At 41.8% G+C, this 12,204-nt stretch overlaps 2 protein-coding genes across 3 annotated transcripts; both read left to right on the top strand.

Moving 5' to 3' along the window:
• The first annotated feature begins 1,765 nt into the window (after window positions 1–1,765).
• On the top strand, window positions 1,766–7,333 carry LOC133952164 (mucin-2-like). The gene is made up of 8 exons (XM_062386493.1): window positions 1,766–2,038; window positions 2,973–3,076; window positions 3,213–3,660; window positions 3,746–3,838; window positions 3,922–3,958; window positions 4,405–4,476; window positions 4,569–5,981; window positions 6,097–7,333. Exons 1-8 carry the CDS (start codon window positions 1,940–1,942, stop codon window positions 6,393–6,395), a joined length of 2,565 nt encoding a protein of 854 aa, XP_062242477.1. The 5' UTR covers window positions 1,766–1,939; the 3' UTR covers window positions 6,396–7,333.
• Window positions 7,334–8,360: 1,027 nt separating this feature from the next.
• On the top strand, window positions 8,361–11,465 carry nudt21 (nudix hydrolase 21). Of its 2 annotated transcripts, none has more exons than XM_062386483.1 (7): window positions 8,361–8,674; window positions 9,598–9,798; window positions 9,893–9,956; window positions 10,042–10,131; window positions 10,224–10,299; window positions 10,409–10,523; window positions 11,048–11,465. In XM_062386483.1, exons 1-7 carry the CDS (start codon window positions 8,553–8,555, stop codon window positions 11,067–11,069), a joined length of 690 nt encoding a protein of 229 aa, XP_062242467.1. In that variant the 5' UTR covers window positions 8,361–8,552; the 3' UTR covers window positions 11,070–11,465. The 2 variants fall into 2 exon arrangements, with proteins under 2 accessions (XP_062242467.1, XP_062242459.1); XM_062386475.1 differs by having other exon boundaries at window positions 10,630–11,465.
• Window positions 11,466–12,204: the final 739 nt, after the last annotated feature.

The raw sequence follows: 12,204 nt of genomic DNA, 5'->3' as shown, positions 1-12,204 counted from the left end.
TGGCCGCGCAAAGTCAGCGTTTACGCAGAAAAAGGCCCTGAAGAGGTAACAAAATGAACAAACACACACTCACATACCTTGCCATATGTCACAAATGGGCAAATAATTAAATGTATTTCCTTGAGACTTACCCTAACTTTAACACCCGACCTAAAAATCTACTATTTGCCCTTTTGAGGTAGTGAGGGCAGGTAAACTATTGTGAATTAGCACGACTGTCAATTCATCCTACATTTATGAATGTCTTATTGTTCAGTTTTTGTTGACAGAACTTATTTCCACTGTATGATAATGTCAGGCGTGTTGGTTTATCCTAAATATGAGAAGATGAGCCGAACTCGGTTTGTTCAATCAAGTTTTTATTTAGAGAGCAATGAAAGGTAACAATCAGCAAAGCAATGGGCATCCAACAAGTCGCATCAGAACACGAGACCCATCAGAACGCATCAAACAGCCGGCGCCTGTCTATTTTATAACAGTAGATCTTGGTTCTTCCTCCTTCGAAAGAGCGCAGGCGTAGGCCATCCTCTTGGTATTGGAATAAGGAAGTGACAAGGAGCCACTCCAAAGGCCTTGACACAGCTGATGGCATGTGGGCCAATGGTGTTGACAATTGGAGAAAAGATTATTGTGTTCTTGCTATATCAAAACCATATTCTGTTTGTACAGACATTCAAAACAATTTAACCAAACAATGAAACAGAACTGTGACACTCACACATTCTAATTTCAAGATTACACAGTAGGAAGGAAAAGGTTATTTATTAATCATTTGTATGGAAGGCATTATATGGCTCAAACTGCTTCTATCTTTATTCATTTAGAGTTGAGTCAGACACAGAATATAGCTTAAATATTGAAATCCTAACAATAATCTGTGGAGAATGTACTTGTTGGTGGTGTTAAACTGTAAAACCTCATAGTTACTTATTTAGTCTACCTTCACTGATTTGAATTAGTTGGAGAAAATAGTAGGTCAACACAGAGTGCAGTGTGGCTTGTTGGTCTTCAACAAAAACCGAATTAACAGGGACACATGAGCATAATAACAAGCAGGCAAGAGCTCATTAACATGACAATGGCTGTGTTACTATGGTGTTCCACTCTGATAGATTTTAGGCTTTTGGAAATAGCCTACATCTTATTTCCTTTAATTACTACAAGTAGTAAAATGGCTGCTGTCATATTACTCCACATGGAAAAGCTGACAAGCGCTCATAGGTGGAAAACAATTTGTTTTCTGGGTTGTTGGGTTGAGGGGGAAACTGCTGAGAAAAGTAAAAAGCAACATAGCAGCCGGTTGTGTGTGTGTGTGTGTGCGGGTGACTGTGGTGTGTGTGCGTGTGTGTGTGTGTGTGTGTGGGGGTGAAATTTCACAAGTAAGGGTTCCAACAATCCTCTAATGGCTATTTAATACAGTTTCCTGGGTATCGTTGACCTATTTTGCTCTGACACATACTGAAATAATAGAATTGTGTGTGTATATGTACAGTGTTTGAGTTGTGGATGATTCTTCCAGTTCAGCTTGACACTTTCAGAGCATCTTCTCCGCATATAAAATAAATAATTAATTCGTTACATAACCAACAGAACATTTTGTCCATTTCAGCTGTTTCCTTTGCAGTGTGTACATACATGTGCACATGGCTGTTCCAGGATGCACGGATGAAACGAACGTCGATGAGGTCACTGTGCTCCTCTCTTTCTTTCTCTTCTAATTTTATCACCATCTTTTCTCTCATGGTTTTCCACTCAGAGGGGAGGGGGCAGAGAAAGGCGAGGCTCTGTTGTCAGATCTGTCAGTCTGGCCCGGCCTGGCCCCTCCCACCCCAGTGTGGAAGCATTACATACTGCTGGTGCCTGTGCTCTTAGCAACGGTGCCTCAGCAACAGAGCCACGGCAACAGAGCTCCACGGCAACAGCGTGCCGTGTCTCCCCGATGGAGCTGCCATTGGGCGGACCGGCGCTCAGGCACTACACCCAGAGCCGACCCAGACCTCATCGACAAAAACTGAACTATCGTCCCAGCAGACCACAGGTACTGTAAAGGAGGATCACACAGGGTATTATTCTTGAAAAAATGGAGTGTGAGGGTGGGGGAAAGGTGGTGGAAGGGAGAGAGAAAGAGAGTGGGGGAGAGCTGTAATAGGGTACAGAGGGGAGAGGCAGGGGGAAGGGAAGGATGGAGGGGGAGAGCAGTAAAAGATGCCCGGTCCCTGCTTGAAAGAGGCAGTCCTATTGTACCGGTCACCAGCAGTTTGAAGAACCCACACTTGGTATTTGCTGTGTAAAAGACCATGATGACTATGTGGGAGAGCGGCCGGTACTTTGGTCTGAATGTCTTCTCTTGCTCTCACTGAAAAAAAGCCAGTGGCATTTATTTATTTATTTTTCACAGGCTGGTGTCAAAATGTAGAGTGTGTGTGACCATCTCCATTTTTTCCCTGAGCTGATGGTATTGTCACAGAGCTATTAAGCTGTAGACATAGAGTCACTCCCTTGGCCACAAATGGCCAGGGAGACAGAATTCAAGGCAATTCCCCTGACAGGAGATCATATAACGGCGACTTCTGCTAAATTTGTGTTCTGCAGTCAACCTCTTGGCTTTTATTGCCACTTGTGGGCACAGATGTTAATATGATCAGGATGATGCAGCACCGAACAGCTGCAATTTCGATATCACATTACCAACATTGGCAAAATGAGTTATCTTGCTATCATTCCTCATGCAAAATCCAGCGACGCCCCCCCATCGTACGTTACTGAGCAACTGACTCCCGGGTGGCTGGTTTGTAGCATGACTGCATGAGAGATTCTAACCGAAATACACCTATAGAGGAAGAGGAAAGACAAGGCCAGAGTGTGTGGGTTTTTCAGAGGTGAGAGTTATGTAACATAAAGTTACATACGATGCAAATTGCAGTTCAGCACAAGTTTGTTTGATTGGTCTGTTTTCTGTGTGTGGTAACCAGGAGACAATAATCGAGAGTGAACATGAAGTCCTCGAACTCATGGGGCGAGTGGATGAAGGAGTCGAAGAGTTCTTTACCAAGCGGGTACTTCCTACTGATACACTGTGAGTATCACAGCTGACACATGACATTTTCTTTACTGTCCCTTCATTTAGCTGCGGTAGATACAAACTATACTGCTTTGACAAATTGTCCAACTGAATTTGCTTAGATTTTAAATATATTTGATACTTTATGTAGGAAAAATCAGGATGAGGAAATCATCACAGTGCACGAAGCTGCTCCTGCCAGCTCCGTCCCCTGTCCACCCCAGACGAAAACACTCAGGAGGAAGCTCGGTGATTTCTTCACACTCAAAAAGAGACGAGGTCTGAAATCGGAGCCAAGCCTTGAGGGGCGCCCCAAAAAGGCCTCTATTGCGGATTTCATTCGCCCGCTCAGGGAGGTCGCCAGAGCTGAGAAAGATAAAGAAAAGGACAGAGTAAAGGAACATGACAGGGAAAATGAAAAGGAAAAAGCGAAAGATGGAGAATCAGCTGTTCAGGAGACACCTGTTTCTGGTGCTGCCCCACTTAGAGGCGACGCCGCGCCTCCACGCCGAGCTCTGAGAGAGGGGAAGTCCCAGTCTCTCATTCTGCTGTCTGGATCAGCAGCTGCAGGACACACCAATGCCAGAAACACTGCAAAGGTGAGTTTAAGTTCCTGTATATGCATTCGGATCAGTAGATGAGCTTTAAAAAAAACACTTATTTCTCTTCTGTTGCTGATTTCAGAAACAATTCGAAGGCCAGAATAGTTTTGAACAGAAACTCCATCTCATGCTTCAACGTATTGGAGTTTCCAAAGCCCCACCAGAAGAGACACAGGTGTGTGAATGAGTGGGTCTGAATTGACATGTTTTAAACTGTAGGAGTCATCAAGGGTTACCTTACACCTTCTTCTCTTGTAGAATCAGGAGGGAGAGATGAAAAAAGCAGAATCTGAAGGTATGTCCATTTATATATTAGATTTTTAATATCAAGCCATTGATATCCACAGTGGAATTATAATCATTATTTCCTTTACAGCAATGTTGGTTTAATGCAAAACTCATGTTTTTGTTAACATTCTTTTCTTAAATTCGTTTTTGTTTTAAGTCCTTTATTTATTTACTTTGAAAAACTTTTTTCCCCGCTAATAGAAAATAGTCTTTAATCACTACTGGGCTCTTCTCTGCTCTAGCTTATGTTAATGAAGTGAAATTTCCGGGATTTATATCAAAAGGAGAGACTTTTTAACATGGATCAATTCTTCTTTAAAAAATATTTAATGTTTCAGACACAGCGCTGATAAGACACGTAGAAGCATTTGACCTTCCTCCATCTATTATAAGGACAAAAAAAGGACTTAATTCTGCTGGTGAAATACGACATAAATCCTCTTTGCGTCGCAGGAACCATCATTGACAGTAAACCTGAGCCACCGGCATCTTTCTCAAAACCTCGAACAATGTCTGCGTCCTCGGGTAAAAACATGCAAACACAAAAATAAATTCCTGCTGTGATATGTGAAGTGTAGAATATACGCTAAATTGTTTCAACATTTTTCATTCTTTAGATACAAGGCATCAAATTCGACCAAGTGTGTCAGCACACGAGTCAGCTGGGAAACCTGCTCTGCTCCCAAAGCCAGTCATCAAGCCAGGTGCAGCCCCCACAACATCTGGCCGCAACACACCTGACAACGAGCTGGCCCAAATACAGGAAGGGGAGACGAACACGCCCACTAAAGTCAGTCCAACTGCAGCCCCGTCTCCTCCTCCCGCCCCCACTGCTGCCACCATTCCTACTGTTCCGACAATGTCAGATTCAATCCCCGACTCAAGTTCCCCTTCAAGTACTGTAGCTCCCTCTGACACAGATATATGCACTGACTCTGTTAACTTTACTGCAGCAGCTACAATACCCACAAATGCTACAAAGCTTGAAAGCACTGCCTCAGAAGGTAGTGCAGCTACCCCCACACTGCCCACCACTACCACCCTGACAACCCTCACAAGCACCAGTACGCCCACTGATCCCCCTGCCACTGTCTCCGTTATTTCCACTTCCTCTGTGCCCATCCCTCCGAGCCCCTCTGTCACTTCCGATTTAACCACAACAACAACGCCTTCTATTACCACCATCCCCATTGAATCAGTCTCCGCTCCCATCAGTGAAGGTTCTGTTTGCACAGCATCACTTAATCTGTCGCCTATATCGACTTTGCCAGAGCTAAATGGTATTCTCTCAGTCGATGCTTCTCCTGGTGACACAGCTGTTTTTGTCTACACCACAGCTGCTTCACCCTCCACCAGCATATCAACTGCACCGTCATGCTTGTCCACCATCACCAATTCAGTTACCGAAGCAAGTGATGATTCCACTTTGGTCAGCTCCCCTTGCTGTGTGACTTTACTTTCACCAGTCGCAGAAAATACTTCTCCAACATCAAACTCCTATGATGCGTTCACTGCTACTGTCTCACCTGATGCCCCCGTTACCACGTCCTCCACCCTGATCGCGGCTGCCCCTCCTCTCCCCAGCTCCACCACCACTAGAAGCCCAACTCCCAGTGACTGCATCAACTCCATCCCTGCTCCCGCCGTTACTCACCCAGTCATTCCTAGCCCCACTGACAACTGTGTACCCTTTACATCTTGTGTTGAAACAACCCCCACAGACACCACTTCCACCACCACCACCACCACCACTTTAAACCATGCCGAAACCACTCCCACCATCAGCTCAGCAACCACAGCAGCAGTTAGCTCCACACTGGCGACTGACTCAGACCCGACTTATTTTAACAATGTGACCACTACACTCACTATCCCTGCAACCCCAACTATCTATGTTAGTGATAGCTCAAGTGCAACTTCTCAACATTTGACCAGTCCAGCACACTCTAATGATCGTCCAGGCCAAGATAAAGATCCACAGACATCTCCTGAAGAACAACCCAGTGCAGAGCCTGCATGGAAGAGCACAGGTACGTGAGCATGTGACATAGGCATATATTTCTCTGCTTTAATATGTATGTATATGTACATAGCATGATGTGTTTTGGGAAATTTTTCTGATTCGTATTTTTCTCCCCATGGCAGATGAGGAACTTGAGATGGTTCAAAAGAGTAAACAAACTGAGATGGATGAGGAAAAGGGAGTTGTTGATGATGAGAGGAGGCATGAAAAACCACCGTTGGTCAGCAGTGAAGAAACCAGGAAAGAAGTGCAGGAAGAGAGTGAGAAAGCTGAAGAAGACACAGTGGCTGAACCTCTACCGGGGAAAGAGGGTGAGTGGTGTGAGGTGAGTGATGAGGTAGAAGTCAAAGAGGGAGAAGTAGAAGAGGGAGTAGTTGAGGGTCCAAAACAAGAGGAAACAAAGTCAGCAGGCGAGAAGTAATTGAAAAAAAAGAGCTAAATATGGGACCAACTACTGTGACAGCGACAGGAGTTGCCACAGTAAAGAGACGGGGGGAGGATCCATGGCACTTCCCACAGGGACCACCACGTTACTGCAGCACACCACACAGGGTGGGCCACTGGACCAAAGAACTGAGATCTCCGTGGTGTGATGTAATCAACGAATCCAGCAGTGTCTTTGTCCTTTTTTTAACTTCTGTTTGACTTTTTTGCATTGCACGTATGTTTATGTACCATAAGACAACTACTGTGGTAAATGACACCATGTTTACAATAGATGGATAAGAGACATAGATATGACTATTAAATGGAATATTCGATTGATTCTTTCTCTCTCTTTGTTTTATGTGTGAATATGTGGTGTTAATAAAAATGAATGTATTTCAATTGAAAATCCAATTCCCAAGATACTTGCGAGAGGTTTCTAGAGCTCATGGAGATAACTAAGCTGGTATCATAGCTGCTCCCATATTGCTGTCTCTACCCACAAAGGTGCCAGATTTGATTAGTCTGATAAGAAATGAGCAAACTTTATCCACATTGGAAACCTGTGAAATGTTGTTAAAGATCTGAAAAAAGCTCATAAGCATGAGAGGATTTATTTGCCTTACCATTGTTTCTAAGGTTAAAGAATTTATGTTTGAAAATATTTAGGTCAAAAATGTTGTGTATCTGAGTCATGAAATGGAAGTAATTCTGATAAATTAAACATTTTCACAACTGAAACAGTCATAATTTTTAATTAACTTTTTGCATGCACAACCAACTCAAATAGTCAAAAATTCTAAGCCTGTGGTACTGGATGTAATGAAGGTTGTTCCTCCTGTTGATGTTGGTCTTGTTAATGTCGATAACTACACAACCTGGTAATATCATGAATGGACAAAGCACGGAGAGGTTTTTAAGTAATTGTCCCTATATGCTCTTTTATTTAAAAACCTCTCTGTGTAATGTCTGTTTACCCTCCTCTCTTCCTTTTATAAATGGGATGTATATGATCTTTACGCTCAGCAGAAGAGCATTGCAACTTTATCGCAGATGAACAGTGGTTCTGGTGAGGGTGATGAATTTCAGAGTTATTTATAAGTCTTTTTTTGGGGGTTTATAAATGACATACAAAATTTAAACCTTCCCAAACAAATTATTTATAACACATACGTTTAGATCATATGCATTTATAACCGTATCATATCTCAATATCAACTGTCAGTCAAGAAAACTAAACTGTTAAGTACTACAGAGCAGAGCTTAGATATTATAAACAAACACATACCAGCATTGTTCAATGAGGAGTAAACAGGCCAGAAATCCATGAAAAATAAATCTTATAAATTCACACAGAAGGTGATCACTTCAGATAACATGTTTGGTTCCCAAAATTCTCAAAGATTGTGAGTTTACTGCAACATTAACAAGAAAAGGATCAACTCCTCAAGTTAAAGCAGATGTTTGTTCAGACAAAAAATATAATTTCTCAATTAAATATATTTTCATTGTTGTATATGAATATACATATGCGTGGTGTTTCACTACAAGACTTGCTCCATTTGTAAAATAAAAAGGGGTTTGTGTACGGTTGCTGACAGAGTTTTTAGAAGAACTGCAATTGAAGAAAACACATGCAAATAGAAAAAACACGTGCAAATTAAGACAACGACACAGGAAATGTGTCCCGGGGACCCCAAAAAGTGATGAACAAGGCTGTAGTTCAGTGCTTTGTGAAGGAATTGAAGTATGTTACTCATCAGTGGTGATGGAACCTCTCATCACTTTTTTGGGTCCCCTGGAAACATTTCTGTTGTTTTATTAATTTGCAAGCGTTTTTCTGTTACTTACTGTTTTTTCTTAATATGTTACGCGATAAGCTCTCTTAGCCACCGTATTTATGAGCACTGGGGCCTGCTTAGTTGTTCATCCTCCAAACAGCAGGTGTCGCTGGAGGGGTTATCCCACCGGAACACGGGACCTCACCCGGAAAAGGAGGACGGAGGGAAAAGACGGTAGAGCAATTGTTGTTGGACTGTGCGCAAATATTCGGTTTTTCTTTGGCTCTTTCGACAATCCAGTGAGTTTTTAACCCACCACCAGTCGACGCACCCTCGCAGCAGGCTTCCGTCTCGCCCTGATCAGCGCCGAGATGTCCGTGGTGCCTCCCAGTCGCTCGGCCGCCGGATGGCCGCGCGGTGGTGCCGTTCAGTTCGGGAACAAGTACATCAGCGGGCCCGCGAAACCGCTCACCCTGGAGAGGTCCATCAACCTGTGAGTCCACGAGCCGAAAATAATGCACCTGAAGCTGGTACCAGTGTCTACATGGGTCAGGAGCTCGTTTGTGCACCGTCCACCGGCATTACAGGGTAGAAGAAAAAGTGATAGCAGCTCAATTAGCTGCTAAAACAATAAATTGGACTCTGGACACAGTGTTTCCATTGATAACTTTTTGATTGTTCAGTATATAGTGTTTAACAACATGTAGCTATTTTCAGCCATTTTGAAATGTTACAGTGGGAAAGGTAGTGGTGTAAATTATAAGTTAGGTATTGCTTCAGTTTCAGGGTCCTGGTGTTGTACATGCTGCCCATTATCACATCGTATCACTGGGACACTTGAATTGACCAGAACCATGATCAATGTTATTTGTAGTAAAGGTCTGTTGTGAAAATGGCATGTTAACAAATGTGAATGTTCTGGTCTTAAATGTGTTTGTTTCTCCGACAAGAACAGACTAAAGTAGGAGAGGGAGAAGGACATTTGAGAAAAGTATAATAGGATGATAATATGAAACGTGGGCGGTTTTCTTAACTAACGTATTGTAGAAAATTGTACAGTGGTCATTGAAGTTATAGTTGCAATTTTTCCACTGATTTGAAAAAAAAGTAGCTCAAGGCAGGGCTCATTCATTTTTTTTAAAGGGACTTAAAATCACTAGTTTCAGCTTCTCAAATGTGAACATTTTCTGGGTTTTCTCTGTCATTATAATTACAAAAAAAACATTTGACTTTTCTCATGTTGGTCGGACAAAACGAGTAAGTAAGAAGTGTCACCTTGCATTAAGGGCATGTAAAGTAAGTAACCTGCCAGTATGTTTCTCCATAAATGCAATCCCTGGCCAAAATGTTCTGTATAATCCAGCTTTATTTTTGATTGTTTATTAAGACTCGTCATGTGTGTATTTTTTGTTTCAGATATCCTCTCACCAACTACACATTCGGCACCAAGGAGCCTCTGTATGAGAAGGACAGTTCGGTGGCAGCCCGGTTCCAGAGGATGCGGGAGGAGTTTGATAAAATGGGAATGCGAAGGACAGTCGAGGGTGTCCTCATTGTCCATGAACACAGACTGCCTCATGTGTTGCTTCTACAGCTGGGCACCACCTTCTTTAAACTGTGAGTGGTCGATGTTCAGAGGCTCCTACAAAAACTGGTAGAAGTGTGTTTTCTTTATTGAGCAATCGTGTGAGAGTTTGCCTCTCTCTTGCAGGCCTGGTGGAGAGCTGAGTCCTGGAGAAGATGAGGTGGAGGGTCTGAAGCGCCTGATGACTGAGGTAGCTACGTCACACCGCAGTTTAAGCTTCTTGTTGCTGTGATGATTGTGGAGTTTTTCATATTTAACTTTACTTTGAATTTTAGATCCTCGGGCGACAGGACGGGGTTAAGCAGGACTGGGTGATTGACGATTGTATCGGAAACTGGTGGCGCCCCAACTTTGAGCCTCCACAGGTTAGTGACACAGATGTCTTGAGGATTTAATTAAAGGAAGTAACCATTTTAAACGGTACTGATATTTAATGTTTACTAATTACTTTTTGCAGTACCCCTACATTCCAGCTCACATCACCAAACCCAAGGAGCATAAGAAACTGTTCCTGGTCCAGCTGCAGGAAAAAGGTCAATATATTTCTATATAAATTGTTATATTACTTTAGTTTTATAGATTCAAATGGTTCACGTTTATTATTCCTTCTTGTTTTTAAATATTTGCTTCATGTTTCTACAGCGCTGTTTGCTGTCCCCAAAAACTATAAACTGGTGGCAGCACCATTGTTTGAACTGTATGACAATGCTCCTGGATATGGACCAATCATTTCCAGTCTACCACAGCTACTGAGCAGGTAATCTTCTTATCCTATGCATGAATTTACTGATTGTAAAAAATACCTAATTTAACTGGAAAAGACTCAGTGGCAAAATCTGAGAAAGCACTTTATTATGTCTAAGGTTCAACTGTGGGCAGCAGGGTGGCACGGAGCCTACAGCTCTACAGACTGATATCCATCCTGCTGATATTTCTGAGCACAACACTGGAGACCTTTTTAAATTGAGTAACTAAACCTGCAACACATCAGGCCAGAAAGAGGAAAAGGAGATTTGAGAGTTTGCAGATAAAAATAAAAAATGAAATCATCATTGTTTATATGAAATGAAATAGCAGTGTGAGTGTTTGTTACTTTGATTAAAGTTGTCCTTTGATGCACCAGTCCCACACTCAGGTGTGCAGACATATTTATTTCTGTGTTTTGAATAAATTTGCTCAAAAGGGGAAACAATGTATTACAAAGAAAATCAGTACTGTCACTGGACTCCTGCAAGAATTTAATAAAGATGGTCATCATTTACCATAAACTGCTTTTTACAGGTTCAACTTCCTCTACAACTAACGTGGGTGAACAGGAGTCCCACCTGGCTGTCTCTGTGAGTGCAGCCCCGTCTGAGTGAAGCTTAAACATAGAAGAACAATGTGATTAAAGAGACTTGTCTCTGGCTCAACTTTGACAGAAAAAAAAAATACTTGTCATGTCAGGTATATTTACAGTCCGTGGGGGTGTTTATACTGTTAGAAGAAAACGAAAATGTCATGTGAATGCTTTTTTTTTATCGGACAGAAACTGCTAGCTTTTGTGGTATCTGAGTGCTTATTCCAGTTTGTTCACGATCTGATTTTATGTTGTCTCAGGAGGTCAGTGTGATTAAACAAAATACAAAATTGAGTTTCCTGTTTTAACCTGTAATAATGATGTTTTTTTTCCTTTTAATAAAGCAGTCCTTTGAGTGTGTTTTTTATAAAGTTTTCAGAGTGGCTGACTGTTATGAAATAGTTACATAAAAACCTTTTTGCAAAGTGATTTTAATTGTCTATATAATTTACCAATCACCTCAATGAATTTAAGGCAGTACTATATTTAAGTACTTATGTTAAAACACAGAAAAAAGGCAGATATTTGTATCCGTATAATTAAGTTATATCTCAGTTAAATTTAGATATGTGCTGTATTATTTAAAAATACAAGATCTAACAATCTTTATTTACATTCACAATGGGTAAAATGACAAAATACCGCTGGTGTGATTATTTGAAGGAAGGAACAATTATCTTTAACTGCAACACAAAATTCCAAATGCATTGCACTAGGTCAGATTGCAGAGCACGCTGAGAGCCCGGCTGGATGCACTGTTGAAATTAATGTAAGAGGAATGAAAAGGCATTTGTTATAAAATCCTGTTACCTAGGAGCTGAGGCCTTCCTGTGGCCTCTGAAGCACAAAGGTCATGTTTCTTATGTAGGTTCATTAATTTGAGTGTTTGCTCACTTCCTGAATGTAGCCTGTATGATACAATATCCATCCTCTCTAAACCGCTTATGTTCAAAGTCATGGGGTCCTGGAGTCATCCCAACTCAAACCAGGCTGTTATTATACTGTATTATTCTACATATTTTAGATGACAAATCTTAACTGTATTAACTGAACAAACCTCAAATGCTGGCTTTGCTGCCCTTCACATGTAAATATGTTT

This window comes from Platichthys flesus, chromosome 1 (genome assembly GCF_949316205.1).
Source record: "Platichthys flesus chromosome 1, fPlaFle2.1, whole genome shotgun sequence".
In the NCBI taxonomy this organism is placed as follows: domain Eukaryota; kingdom Metazoa; phylum Chordata; class Actinopteri; order Pleuronectiformes; family Pleuronectidae; genus Platichthys; species Platichthys flesus.
Note: the sequence above shows the minus strand (reverse complement) of the source record. Positions and strands in the feature narration are given on the sequence as shown.

Bases quoted from the DNA above. Each gene is read 5' to 3' on its own strand.
- LOC133952164 (XM_062386493.1), top strand. From the start codon at position 1,940: ATGGAGCTGCCATTGGGCGGACCGGCGCTCAGGCACTACACCCAGAGC. The intron at 4,477-4,568 runs GTAAAAACATGC...TTCATTCTTTAG, and splicing joins AACAATGTCTGCGTCCTCGG to ATACAAGGCATCAAATTCGA. The intron at 5,982-6,096 runs GTACGTGAGCAT...TCCCCATGGCAG, and splicing joins GCCTGCATGGAAGAGCACAG to ATGAGGAACTTGAGATGGTT.
- nudt21 (XM_062386475.1), top strand. From the start codon at position 8,553: ATGTCCGTGGTGCCTCCCAGTCGCTCGGCCGCCGGATGGCCGCGCGGT. The intron at 10,132-10,223 runs GTTAGTGACACA...TACTTTTTGCAG, and splicing joins CCAACTTTGAGCCTCCACAG to TACCCCTACATTCCAGCTCA. The intron at 10,300-10,408 runs GTCAATATATTT...ATGTTTCTACAG, and splicing joins GGTCCAGCTGCAGGAAAAAG to CGCTGTTTGCTGTCCCCAAA.